Here is a 14,280-nt window from a genome sequence, read left to right as displayed (position 1 = left end):
CAAAATAACCATGATTCATCAAGTTTAATATACAGCTCTGTAACAACTCAGTTGACACATTCTCTAAAGGAAGGACATGTCAGCCATGAATCATCATCAGGTAAGTTTGACGATGCAGACGTTTAAAATTTTAATTTAAGCAAATGATATTTCCTCACATTTATAGGTCATAAGCGATTCTGTCCTGGCACATTGTCTCCTTCTTCAGCGCCTAAAGGTATGCATTTTTTTAAAAGATAGTACTGCAACTAATCATGAATTACAATAGTTTATGAGCAAATTTGTTTACAATAGGTCATAAACGGATATGTTCTGGACCATTGTCTCCTTCGTCCGCTCCTAAAGGTCTGCCATTTTTTAAACGTATTAATGCAACTAACCTAGATTAATTCACAAATCAAACTAACAAAACATTTTGAGCATATTTTCAGCTTTGAGTATAAAAACTCTTCAATCTTTTGAACAATCTAAATTGTTCAGTCAACGTTCACTTGATGAGGATGCAGAACCCAATGTTTCAGCATCAATTAAAAATGGTAAATATAGTGTTCCATTCACTTGCATTTTTTTTGCCAACATATATCTTGCTCGTTCACGCATGTTTGACAATATTCGTATGTTAGGTTTTCAACGTCATGCAAGTAATCCTGTAGTTACTACTACACCATCACAACGAAGGCTTAATTTATTTGATTTAACACCTCAATCTGGATTGACGCACATAAACTCATCGGCTGATCCATATAGTCCTAAACAGTCAGCGTCTTCAGGTATAACTATTAATTTTCAAAAACTTTATAACTTTCGGATAGTTAGTAGTAGTACATTTAACTTTTTCAATCCATGTTTGTCAAGTCTTGCAACAAAGTCCAGTAGCTCGAATATTACAGAATAGGCCAACAATGGCTAAGAAATACAGTATGTTTGAGCTCCCAGCATCTAGGATAATACCAAGCAATAATCCAAACTTAAATAAGAACGATCCGGTTAATTTTGGTAAGAATTTACAATCCCCGTCAAAGTTACACAGTAAAGACAAAAAGGCGCAGATTGATGCTCGCATTACTGAAAATTCTACCATGGCTAAGAAAAGAGAACGACAAAATAAAATATCAATTACAATTCCAGAGACTGAGGATCTTGGTATTCCACTACCAGGTCGTTTTCAATATTAATATATTAATTATTTTATCTGTAGTTCTTTCATTATTTTTATATTGATATTGTTAAATTTAAAAATTGTCTGCAGAATGGTTTCCCCGTAATGAAGGTTAGTTATGTCTGAATATCTTTTTATTTTTAAAGGCATTTATTCTAGCATGATTTTTGTTTTTTCGGCAATTTTTCTCGAAGTGAATGTTTGGTACAGAAGGAACCTCTGCAAGCAGATTAAATCTGATGGATGCTTTCAATAATGCAAGTGATGTAGTACTGGAAGATATACCGGAATATGAGCAATACGTAATTGGTAATGTCACATTCACAGATTGAATATTCTTCGGATAATTTGGGAAACATCATGAAAGATGAATGTTGATAATTTTACATCCTGAATATTTTTACAAATGATGAACTTGATGCAACTGAAAGCCAAGGAGAATATTCATCAGACTGTAACGATGAATATATAGATGAGGAATTAGGTATATGGAAATTCAATTAATTCACCTATCCACTTTGTAGAAAGAAATTGACGAAAACATATACTAACCTTTTTAAATATTTTTACAGATTTTTGGAAAGGATACATGGATCTTGGACCACCATCAAAAATATGTGCAAAATGTAAAGCAAGGATGTGGAATGAAGAGAGGAACAACAAATTAAATAAAAACAGTCTACCTACATTCTCAATTTGCTGTAAAAATGGTCAGGTTGAACTTACTAAAGAACGTCCTCCTCCTCCTTTCATCTACTATTTGCTTTCTGGATCTGAAAAGACTGCTCATTTCTTGAAAAATATAAGGACATACAACTGTTTATTTCAATTTACCTCACTTGGAGGTAAAATAGATCGTAAAATCAACAATGGAGGAGGTCCGTATTGTTTTAAGCTGAATGGTCAAAATTATCATCGTATTGGAAGTCTTAAACCAAAGGAAGGACAATCACCAAAGTTTGCTCAGCTCTATGTGTATGACACTGACAATGAAATACAGAATCCGGTGGACGCGGTCCCTGGATCTGATTGTCTTGATCCAGAGATCGTCGAAGGACTGTTAAAGATGTTGGATGAGAATAATAAGCTCTATGAAGGATTCCGTTATGCACGTGATCGCCTTAATATTTCGGATACAGATGATTTTAGTTTGATTCTGGTATCTTCAAAATCTGCATCCGGCAGAAAAAATCAGGTTGGACCATCCAATGAAGTAGCTGCGTTAATTGTTGGTGACAGTGATGATACATGTCCATTGAGAGACATTGTAGTTGAGACAAAGCAAAAATTTCTTAAGAGAGTTTTTGAAACATGCAAGCACTTCATATCTCTGCAGTAACCGTTACTTTTTTCGTATGGTGATGATGAATTCCATCTCAATATACCGTTGAAGAACAAGAAGCACAACGTGCCTGCCGAAGCGGTTAATGATCAACATCCTGACGAAACCAGACACCGAACTACTGTCACAATGAGGGAATAATATTCCTATAAGCTTATGATACGTCCTGATGAAGGTATTATCCATTACATTTTTATTCATGTTAAATCCAGGAAACTTTTTATCTCATATGTTATACTATTTATGATGTTTTAGGAATGAATCTACATCTTGGTGGTCGTCTTTGGCAATTATTTGTTGTCGACGCATTTGCTGCAGTAGAACAGTATAGATTGGACTGGATTAGAAACCACCAAAGCACCATTCGTTCAGATTTGTACAGGTCTACTCGTGATTCTCTTACTAAAGGTGATACAAATCCTGGAAACATTGGTAAGAATGTCATATTACCAGCAACCCATACAGGTTCTCAACGGTACATGAACCAGTATTTCAAAGATTCTTTGGCTATTTGTCGTACGATTGGACATCCATCATTATTCTTGACAATGACATGTAACACTCAATGGCCGAAAATTAAACAAATGATGGAATATCTTCCCGGAGTGGATGTAGCTAACAAACCCGATGTGATAGCTAGAGTGTTTAAGCTGAAACTTGATCAACTCCTAGACCTTATAAAGAAAAAGAACTACTTCGAAAAATGCATTGGAGGTTTGGCTCGAATTTTTAAGTTTGCATGACACACACTCATTATTCCTAAACAAATTTAAATTTAACAGTAGTCTTTTATGCATTTAACACGTTTGTTTTTTGATTTTTTTTATTTTTAATATCAGTTATGCATGTTATTGAGTTCCAAAAGCGTGGACTTCCTCATTGTCATATGTTAATATGGTTGCACCCGCAAAGTAGACCATACAATGTGCAACAGATTGATCAATTGATATCTGCCGAAATACCAGACAAAAATATGGATCCTATCGGCTATAGCGTAGTTAAAGCGCATATGATACATGGACCATGTGGTAAAGATTTTTCTTATTCTCCGTGTATGGTGAAAGGAAAGTGTGGACGTCATTTTCCTAAAAAGTAAGTGTGTGTTAAAAATATAGGAATCCAAGCAAGGATTTTAAATTTTAATTGAATACCATAATTTATCATATACGCGGAAACAAGCATCGCTTAATTTATTCCTTTTTCTCTGCTTAAAGGTATAACGCAAACACTTTCTTCGATGATTGTGGATTTTATGTGTATCGTAGAAGGCGGACTGAAGCAAGTGTTTTGAAGAAAGGAGTTCTTCTTGACAACCAGTATGTTGTACCATACAATAGAGATTTATTGTTGAGCTTTCATTGTCATATAAATCTCGAGGTCTGTAACTCCTCGCGATCTTTGAAATATCTTTTTAAATACTGCTTGAAAGGTCATGATACTGCCACAATGCTTCTTAGAAAGAAAAATAAAAAAGATACACCGGATGAAATGACTACCAAAGCAAAGTCAATGGATGAGATCAAAAATTTCCTTGATGGTCGTTATATATGTGCGTCGGAAGCATCTTGGAGATTGCTAGGTTTTGACATACACCATCGTTCCCCTTCTGTTGAGCGCCTACCTGTACACATGGAAGATGAGAAATGTGTTTCGTTTAAGCCACACGATGATCTTGGAGATGTTGTTGAAAAAGCCAAAATTCGGCTAACCAAACTTGAAGGTTGGTTTGAAGAAAATAAAAGTTTCCCAGAGGCAAGACAATACACTTATGAAGAATTTCCAACATATTTTACTTGGAAGGCAGATTTATGTAAATGGAAGGCACAGGAACGTGGTCAGGTATTTGGTCGATTATCAGACATTCACTCGCATTCCAGTGAAACATTTTTTGTCAGGATGTTACTCATGCACATCAAAGGTGCCACATCATACCAAGATCTCAAGACTGTTAATGGATTTGTTCATAATTCATTTCAAGAAGCGTGTGACGCACTTGGACTTCTAAAGGACGATAGACAGTGGGATGTTGCTATGTCAGAAAATGCAGTTCATGCAATGCCACGTCAACTCAGGCAGTTATTTGTGCATATATTATCAAACAATCAGGTTGCTGACCCTTTAAAATTATGGGAGAAATATTGGGAATCCATGTCTGAGGATATTTTGTTGATCAGAAGACGGATAACCAACAACAATGAACTGCATTTTAATCAATCAGATATTCAGAATTTTTGTTTGGCAGGTATCTTCTAAATTGGTTATAATTCAACAAAATTCATCTTTAAAGTTATACGATACATTTAACCTGATAATATTTTCATTAATTCCGATTTATAAATACATTGCAGAAATTGAAAAACTCTTTAACGATGTTGGCAAAAGTCTTAAAGATTACAACTCGATGCCTTTTCCTGATGACAGCTTTATGTATGGACTCGATAACAGATTAATGTCTGATGAACTTTCTTACAACAAGGAACACGAGCATGATGAACATGACAAACTTTATAAATCACTTAATAAAGAGCAGCTTCATGCCTATGCTTCTATTATTGACAGCGTTGAAAATGGCAAAAGAGGTATTTTTTTGTATACGGTAGTGGAGGATGTGGAAAAACTTTCCTGTGGAATACTCTTTGTTGTAAACTACGTAGTGTTGGAAAAGTAGTTCTTCATGTTGCCTCTTCCGGCATCGCAGCTACGCTGCTTCCTGGGGGAAGAACAGCTCATTCAAGGTTTCACATTCCGTTGAAAGTTGATGAGTACTCAGTTGCCGGGATCAAGCATGGTACTGAACTTGGTGAATTATTGAAACAAACCAGTTTAATTATATGGGATGAACCTCCCATGCAGCACTGACATGCTGCCAAAAGTGTTGATCGCAGTTTACGAGATATTATGACATCGGTGGATCCTGAAAGAGCCAGCCTACCATTTGGCGGTATAACTATTGTTTTTGGAGGAGACTTTCGGCAAATCCTCCCTGTGATACCAAAAGCTTCAAGAGCATAGGTTGTGTGTGCTTCTTTAAATAGTTCAAAGATATGGGATCATTGTCGGGTATTCTTACTAGAAAAAAATATGCGTCTTTCCTCTGGGAAAATAGAACAAGAAAAACATGAAATCGCAGAATTTAGCAGGTGGGTACTTGATGTTGGTAATGGTACTCTTTCCAATGTTCATCCAGATGATATAATCAGTGATCCGAAAGTAGTGATCCGGATAAATTTCTGATAAGAGCAAGAGAGAACCCACTAAAGGCTGTTGTTGACGTAGTTTATCCCGATCTTGCAAAGAACATAAAGAATGCTGACTATTTGAGGGAAAGATCAATTCTTACTCCAACAAATGCCATTGTGGGTGATATAAATTCATACATTCTTGATCAGGTTCCAGGAAAGGAGCACTCTTATTTTAGTCAAGATTCTTTGGTAGACAGTGAAGGTGATAACAATGATTTTGGTTCTGCTTTTCCAATTGAATACTTGAATTCCATTAATATGCCTTGCCTGCCAAAACATTATTTGAAAATTAAAGAAGGATGCGTGATTATTCTCATGAGAAACCTCAACCAGATCATGGGACTTTGTAATGGGACAAGAATGATTGTCAAAAGGTGTTTGCCCAATAGTATAGTATGTGATATACTTACTGGTTCTCAAGTTGGAACAACTCACATTATTCCACGGATAGAAATGGAACCTTCAGATACTCAATGGCCATTTGAGTTCAAAAGAGTTCAATTTCCAGTCCAGTTGTGTTATGCTATGACGATTAATAAGATTCAGGGACAGTCGCTTCACAAGGTTGGACTTTATTTACCGAGATCCATGTTTACACATGGACAACTTTATGTTGCTGTATCGAGAGTTACTTCTCCTTCAGGCTTACATATTCTGATTGATAGTGATAGTGGAGGATATACAAATGTAACGGCTAATGTAATTTTTGAAGAAGTTTTCTATAATTTGCCGAGCAAAGATAATCAAAATCGGTGACTACACAATTTGCATTTATCTCTAATAAAAACTTTTGTTAAAGAATATCTTGCTAATTTATAGGGTGGATATGTATCACTTACTTTCCTAATCTTGCAGTTATTCATTATTGCTTATTTAAAGCCTAATTTATAGTAATATGAAATCCATATTTGATCTTCCATATGTAAAGTATTTTTACAAAGATTTGAACATAATATTTCCACTTTTTACATAGTGTTAGATAAATATTTCCGTATCTTTCTAAGAATCGTTAAACAATATTTGTTATTCTATTATACATTTAATAGACGAAAATAATCCATTTTGAGCTGCCTCCATACATTAATCAAAATTAAACAAAGCAATCGAATGTAACATGATTTCAATTGACAATGCTTAAAAATGGATACAACATTCATAAAATGACAAATAAATGGAGTATAATACTCGCACTTAGCAACATACTTTGAAATACTTGATGGAATTAGAACATAGTTTATGGTAAATTGTGAAATTCCAGAGTAATAGAAACCTTCACAATATCTTTTTGAAATACCGTACATGACAAAAGCAAGTTCAATCAGCTTAAGAGATAGATGGTTACTTAATTTCTACCGGGAAAGCTAACATGAAATACGACATCATCTTCTTCCAAAAGGGTGAAAACCAGAGTTTCATTCAAAGATACATGGTTATCTCTTGCAAACTGGTTCCATCCTCCTGACATCCTAAAAGTTCTGCCGGATATCACAATCGCAACACTCCATTCACCGTCTGGAGTCCTCAGGACAACTCTGTCGCCAACTTCAAAAGACCGATTTCGTGGACTGATATGTTTTGGGATATACTACAGAAAAAGAGTTTTTTATGAAACTCATCAATCCAACACAATATCAACAGCGAACTATAATTGTTATTTACAGAATATTAGAATAATACAAACACTATGATGTTACAGCGAACTATATTATTAACAGATTTATACATTTCACGTACCGGTCCATGAGTTGTGTTGTCCACAATGGATTGGCTCATCACAGCAGTAAAATTGATAGGATCAATGTTTAATCATGCCTGCTATATTCCTGCTGCAATGTGCTCCACGCCAGCCTCCAGATCAAGCTCATCGTTTTCTGGTTCCTCAGGTTCGATATTATTTTCCATTTCTGTCACATTCAAATAAACATTGATTAATCAATTTAAGTAAAAAATGGTCGTATTTATTATATGTAAAAAAATAATTAAGCAAATTGATAGATGAAAATAGATAGATTCGCTGCATAATGCAAATTAAGAATTTAAAAAGAGCACAGTGACCTTTATCACTTGAACGGTTGTCCATCAGCATAACTTCGACGTCTGAACTGTTAAATACCATGATTAAAAAGTTCCCATTGCAAAAGTAAGTAAATAGGATTTTATTAGACTCGGTTAAATCATAGTCAGCCATAAGATCCGTTATGCCATATATTTTCTGAATATTTGGGAAACAGGTTCCGTCATACTGATCTCCATTTCTCAAAAAAAATGATAAATTAGGTGGAAGCACTTTTCCAAAATGTCTCCAGAATCGTGCCGGAATTGGCTGAAAAACAGAAAAAGGTTAAAGCGCATTATACCACCTAGGCAATATAATCCAACAAACAAATATTATGGTAGCTTTATACTAAAATTAATATTTAAAAATTTAAAAATCATATGAAATATGTAAATTTTAGTTACATGAACACTTGCTGACAAAAACAACACAGAAAACACAGGTTTTCAGTTACTTACTATTTCTCCAAATTTAATTTCCTCACTGTTGAGAAACACAAGTATTTTCCACCCAAACCCATTTGTGAGATCTGAAATTACAATTTAATTCAAATTACAGGTTGAAAAGTATACTACTATAATAAAGAAGGTACAAATATGATTGAGTTTTGGAATTGAGAATGAGAAAGTCACCTTGATCATAAAATGTGCCACGTGGTATAGTTCGATTCAGGAAATAAATGACCTCACTTAAGTCATCTTTCAAAAAACTTGCAAAGAACTTTCCATTTCTATTAGATGACAAAATTATTATTGATCCAAACAAGCCACGATAATCCCTATTAAATTCTGACATATGACAAAGAGATTGTTCTGTTTTCCTAAATCGAACATGTGACTCATGTCCATTGGCTATTTGTATTACAACAGTTCCCGGTATCTTTGACCGAACAGCCGTAATGAAACTTTCTGGTAGCCTCTGCGATAGGATTAAAATTTTTTATAATTTAATATGGCATATGTATCAAATACTTAATATGTTTCGAACATAATAAGCATTAAAAGAAATCTCACCACAGAATCAACCTCTTTGTCCTCTCTAAATCCCGGCAGAAAAATAAGGAATGAAGGATAGTCCTTGCTATAGTACTTGAGCTATAATGTAAAACATATATTATAGAATAAAAAATTCAAGTTGATTTGTGAAACCGATTTTACGGTTAAATGAGGTTAAACTATATATATATACATAAAAGGACTGTTAAAGAATGGAAATAATAGTTTTACTAACAATGTTTGAATCTTCCAGTAACTTTATGTTTGTTCGTCGTTCCTCCATTTGTTCACGAGTATCTTTCATATACATATTAAGTAATATATTAGATTATTAACAGATTAAACATTATATGAATCAAATCCCAAACTGTTCACCAGTTTGTACATTTGTCTACTGCTCTCTCATAAGAGTTTGTTCCAACAATTAACTGTAATCGTCTTAATACATATCACAAGTACAAACATTAGTATACAAATTCTACAACATACATAAGAACTTAAACATACACAAAACATATAAAGATGCAGAACATACATAATCTACAAACATACATAACAAAGTGTATACAAACAATACTCACAATACTCACAATACTGACTATTTTTCAGTGATAATCTAGCCTGTGCATACAATACTCACAACTTCAATCCTATTGTCAATACCAATTAACAATATTCATGGGTCAATACAACACATTGAGCAATTATATGAACTTATTGATATTACCGAACCAGATGAAGTTAAATCAAACTTAGTTAGTGACAAATTTGAGTGTTAATTGAAAGATAAACCTTGAAGAAACGCAAACTTGATTAATCGAAGTGAAATTTGTTAGCTCAGCCGCTATTTTCCCTCTTTTCCGGTCGTTTTCTCCTAGATCTGCATGCAACTGTTTTGTGTCCCAATGTTTTGGGATATAAATATGTAAGATATTTTAAAAGTAAATAAATATAAATATAAATATGTAAGGTAGTTTAAAAACAAATATAAAACATTTAAGATATTTTAAAAATAAATGTAAATATAGTTTTCTCAACTAACATAAAATTTTTGTCATTAATGGATTTTACTGATATTATAATTTTAAAATATATAGGTTAAATTAATATTCTAAGGATCGTAATATTTTCATCATTATCAACCAAAATGAACCAAAAGGAGAAGTATCAAGTAGAGTACAATACAGTTAAATTAATATGTGAGATTATTTTAATTATTTTTTTATATTTTTAAATAACACTTTATTAGTTAATATATAATGAGAATATGTTATGAATATCCTATATTTTTATATATAAGATAATTTACTCAACTAACGTAAAACTTGTGTCATTAATGGATTTTACAGATATTATAATTTCAAGAAATATACATTACAATCAGATTATACAGATACGTTATATAACCGCGGTAGAACGTAATATTTTTTTATCATTATCCACTCACATGAACATAAAGTGTTGAACTATAACTTAATAGAACAAAAAGTGCTTAAAAACTTTCTATGATTAAAAATTACCTGAAATAAAATAAAATAAATAAAATATTCAGAAAGAGTTAGGTGTCTGCTTATTTGTATCCTCTCCAACCTTCACAAACATGATTGTACAATGTAAATGCAACTATTATAATAAAATTGACAATATGATATTATTAATGTCTCAAGAATTTAAATTAATAAATTAAAATTAAATAAATTTAATTTAATTTATTGGAGTCCATAATAATCATTATTCTGATTGTTGTTTGTTGTTGGTTCGTAGCCATTTTGTGTGTTTTCTCCATAGATTACGATTGAAATTCAACTATTATATTACAACTGGCAATTTGATATATTATTTGCAGAAATAAGCATCTATTGACATGAGCGGTTTTCTGTCACAATAATACTTATCCAATATGTTCAGCGTATGTTCTACCATTACTCTTTTCATGTCGAATACTAATTATAAAATATCATGAGTAGTAAGATGTTTAGTAATGGAGAAATTGAAATATATCAGATGGAAAATGAGAGAACTAATTAAATTGTAGAAAATAACGTAATCTTAAATTCTTTACCATCAAATATTTCATTAATACCCATGTCTATAACACAAGTCACATTTAAGCCACATCTATACTTATAAAACAATTAAAATTTGATAAAATGATGTACAACACAATTCTAAATCTTATTATATTTATTAATATTTGAAGAAATTAAATTAATAAAAAGTTTATAGATATGGTAGCTGCTGCTATTTATCCTCTCCATTTTTTGTGTTTTCTACCTTTAAGCAGTTTAAATGTAACTATTATATCCCAACAGACAATATGATATTACTATTGTCTCAAAAAATTAAAATAAAAAAAATTAACTAAGATCCATAATAATAACCATAAACGAGATGATGTTCGTTGCTTCTTATCCTATCCATTTTTTATGTTTTCTCCGTATTACATGATATAAATGCAACTATTATATTATAATAATAATAACTGGCAATATGATATCCTATAAACGGAACAAAGTATGTATTGACACATAATAAAACTTATAATATAAATCATGTCGTTAATTTGCATCAACGGCTTTCTGGGCTTTCTATCACAGCGGAAGTTATTTGTTCGCACGTTCTACCATTGCTCTGTTCATGTCTAATACTAGTCGTAAAACAGCAAAAGGAAAAAGTATATTCAGCTATAAAATAAGTGTTATCTTATTATTTTTTGGATAACAAAATATATAACAAATTATAATAGAAAAGTGAAATATATAATATGATAAATCATAAAACATTTTTAATGTGTATAAATTAAATAATATTTCAAGAAATTAAATAAATGTAAGAATATAGCTATAATAATTTGGAACTACATGGTCTCTGCTGCTACATATCCTCTGCAATCGATGTAAATGCAACTATTATAACACAACCATAAATATAACATGTTATTTGTATAATCAAGTATTTGTTGACATATAAAATAAAAATTTTAAAATTGTTCGATTAGGTTCAAAGTATAATCTTAAACAATATGCCTTATTAGGTTTTTCCAATATATATTTTATTAATCATTTAATAATATTTATTTTTTTATTTAATATTTAATGTGTAAAGTGATTTTATCAAGAAGTCTAATGAAGTCATATAATATATATATAGAGCTCTCTCCGATCTGGAGCACATAGATCACATGATTTAAGTTTATTATTACTTATTTATAATGTTTAAACAATATATTTTAGACTTTAACAAAATCAGGTTACATTCTTATCACCTAATCATATGGAGGTCATATATGGTAATTTCTTAATTTTCATATGATTAGCACAATCAAATATTTATAACGATTTTCATATTATAAGACAAACAATATAAATGTACCTAATTACTTGGTTTAAGGTATAGAGAAATGGAAGATAAAAAGTGTTGGGAACAACTTTATTTTGAAATATATACAAAAATATCTGATTTCCCCTTATCAGTTTATTTGTTAAGGAATGTTTAGCTGTTAATTTGTTTAGATAAATCGGAATAATGCATGATTACAGGATCAATCAATATCCTAACAATCAATTGTGAACCATGATACGTGGGAAGATGGTAGTTATATAGGACACGATCACATCATTTATATGAGAATAAACAACACGCATACCTGGTTCACTACCATTGATCAATAATTTTTTTGCATCTGGTAAGAACAACCATTATAAACACATTAGGGCTTTCTTATGTAGCCTTTTATACTCATTATTTGTTGAACATTTTATAGATATGGAGATGCACAGTCATTTGTCTCCTTTGAATGAGACTCGGAACGATTGGTTCCTGAGAGTTCGTGTCACCAGGATTTAGAACAATACTACTAGCTCTGGCAGTTTGATTCGTTACGATATGATTTTGTTAGATTGTGAGGTATGTTACAACAAATCTGTATATTTTGAACAATACTACTAGCTCTGCCATATTGATTCATTACAACATTGCATAAACTATCATATCTTCTAAATGTGGCATTTAGTTTTATATAAATACATTACCTATCTCTGTTATTCAATTTACAGAATAACCATATGCACGCGGTCGTTGCTCCAGAGCTTTGGAATCTCTTTGCTGGTATTATAACTCCAGGCACCATCTATTGTATCAGAAACATGAATGTTTCCCCGGCTACTGGTTTGTTTAGGCCTGTACATTCGAAGGATATGATCCATTTTACTGCCTCCACCACTGTTGTATTGGACCTGAACAATGATCTCTTCATCCCGAGGCATAAGTTTCATATCACACCATTGAACGAGCTTCGCGATTCTTTCTATTTTTATGAACCTGAAAACTAGCCTGTGTACTCTACAGGTAACTTATAAGATTTAACAATACCAACTGTTAGTATATTATGTATTGAACTTATGGCTAAATTTCTAAATTAAAAGATGTCATTGGAGTTGTTGAGAATCTGGAAGCCATGAGGACTGTGCAGACCCGACATGGTTCATGAGATCTTATGCGGTTCAATATTAGTGACGGCCTGTGAGTGTGATTTAATTCAATGTGTCTTACTTGCGTATATTCAATGTATAAGGACTTATACTTTACACAATTCACAGGAATAGGCACTGTGTATCCTTTTATTCTCCATTTCCTGAACATTATGAAGCATTGTATGAAACTCAGCTGGAGAATCCTGTTATTGTTATACTGGCATCAACCAGAGTTTCAGTATTTCGAAGTACATTTTTGCATTTCATACCTATTTTCAATATTTTGAAAAGTTCACATTCATTATTCTATTCATGATTTAACTATGATTTGGAATATTTTAGATACATATGTAATTGGTAATCTGCCGTCTACCAAGATTTATATCAACATTGATGATCCACAAGTTTTTCTCATGCGACACAGGTACATTAAACTTTGAACCATACTTAATGTAGTTAAGCAAGACAATAAGACAACTCAAATATTTTATCAATGATTTTTCTGAATTATTTAAGAATATCGTGTAGGTTGGAGGATATGGCTTACCTGTGCCCACGCACCTTGATGATGAAATATCTTGAAGAAAGATATGGCTCCTGGAATTTACTATTCTATTCATCAATAAGACACTATTTCATCTGTTTTATTATTTAACTCCGAAATGTCGCTCAATGTTAGGACATCCGGTCTTCGAAACTTTATGATCGAATATTAAATTCTATTCGTGAACTTATTATAATTATTAGCTTTCAATGTTTTTCATATGGTTTATTGTGTCCTCATAACTTTGATTTGTCATTAGTTTTAATATTTCTCCCATTTAAATATCAATATTTGTGCGATTATTGAAAATCCTATATAGCAGCAATGATAAATATATCTCTATAAAAAAATTGTATTAACACGACAATAATGTTGATGAATTATAAAGCGAAAATATCTAATTGGTAGGTGTACAACAATAATTTTAGAGACAAAACAATCTTTTTTCAAGTATAGAGATCGAACCAATC

General features: G+C 32.0%; 2 protein-coding genes across 2 annotated transcripts; both read left to right on the top strand.

The window, feature by feature from the left end:
* Positions 1 to 2,758: 2,758 nt before the first annotated feature.
* Positions 2,759 to 5,360, top strand: LOC141679473 (uncharacterized). The gene is made up of 5 exons (XM_074485968.1): positions 2,759 to 3,215; positions 3,341 to 3,593; positions 3,716 to 4,743; positions 4,850 to 5,080; positions 5,170 to 5,360. The coding sequence occupies exons 1-5, from the start codon at positions 2,759 to 2,761 to the stop codon at positions 5,358 to 5,360; spliced, it is 2,160 nt and encodes a 719-aa protein (XP_074342069.1).
* A 222-nt stretch (positions 5,361 to 5,582) lies between these two features.
* LOC141679471 (uncharacterized) lies at positions 5,583 to 6,499 on the top strand. The gene is made up of 2 exons (XM_074485967.1): positions 5,583 to 5,711; positions 5,891 to 6,499. Exons 1-2 carry the CDS (start codon positions 5,583 to 5,585, stop codon positions 6,497 to 6,499), a joined length of 738 nt encoding a protein of 245 aa, XP_074342068.1.
* Positions 6,500 to 14,280: the final 7,781 nt, after the last annotated feature.

The sequence above is a fragment of the Apium graveolens genome, chromosome 8 (assembly GCF_009905375.1).
Source record: "Apium graveolens cultivar Ventura chromosome 8, ASM990537v1, whole genome shotgun sequence".
NCBI lineage: Eukaryota > Viridiplantae > Streptophyta > Magnoliopsida > Apiales > Apiaceae > Apium > Apium graveolens.
Note: the sequence above shows the minus strand (reverse complement) of the source record. Positions and strands in the feature narration are given on the sequence as shown.

Bases quoted from the DNA above. Each gene is read 5' to 3' on its own strand.
- LOC141679473 (XM_074485968.1), top strand. From the start codon at position 2,759: ATGAATCTACATCTTGGTGGTCGTCTTTGGCAATTATTTGTTGTCGAC. The intron at 3,594-3,715 runs GTAAGTGTGTGT...CTCTGCTTAAAG, and splicing joins GGACGTCATTTTCCTAAAAA to GTATAACGCAAACACTTTCT. The intron at 4,744-4,849 runs GTATCTTCTAAA...AATACATTGCAG, and splicing joins TCAGAATTTTTGTTTGGCAG to AAATTGAAAAACTCTTTAAC.
- LOC141679471 (XM_074485967.1), top strand. From the start codon at position 5,583: ATGCGTCTTTCCTCTGGGAAAATAGAACAAGAAAAACATGAAATCGCA. The intron at 5,712-5,890 runs GTAGTGATCCGG...ATTCTTGATCAG, and splicing joins ATATAATCAGTGATCCGAAA to GTTCCAGGAAAGGAGCACTC.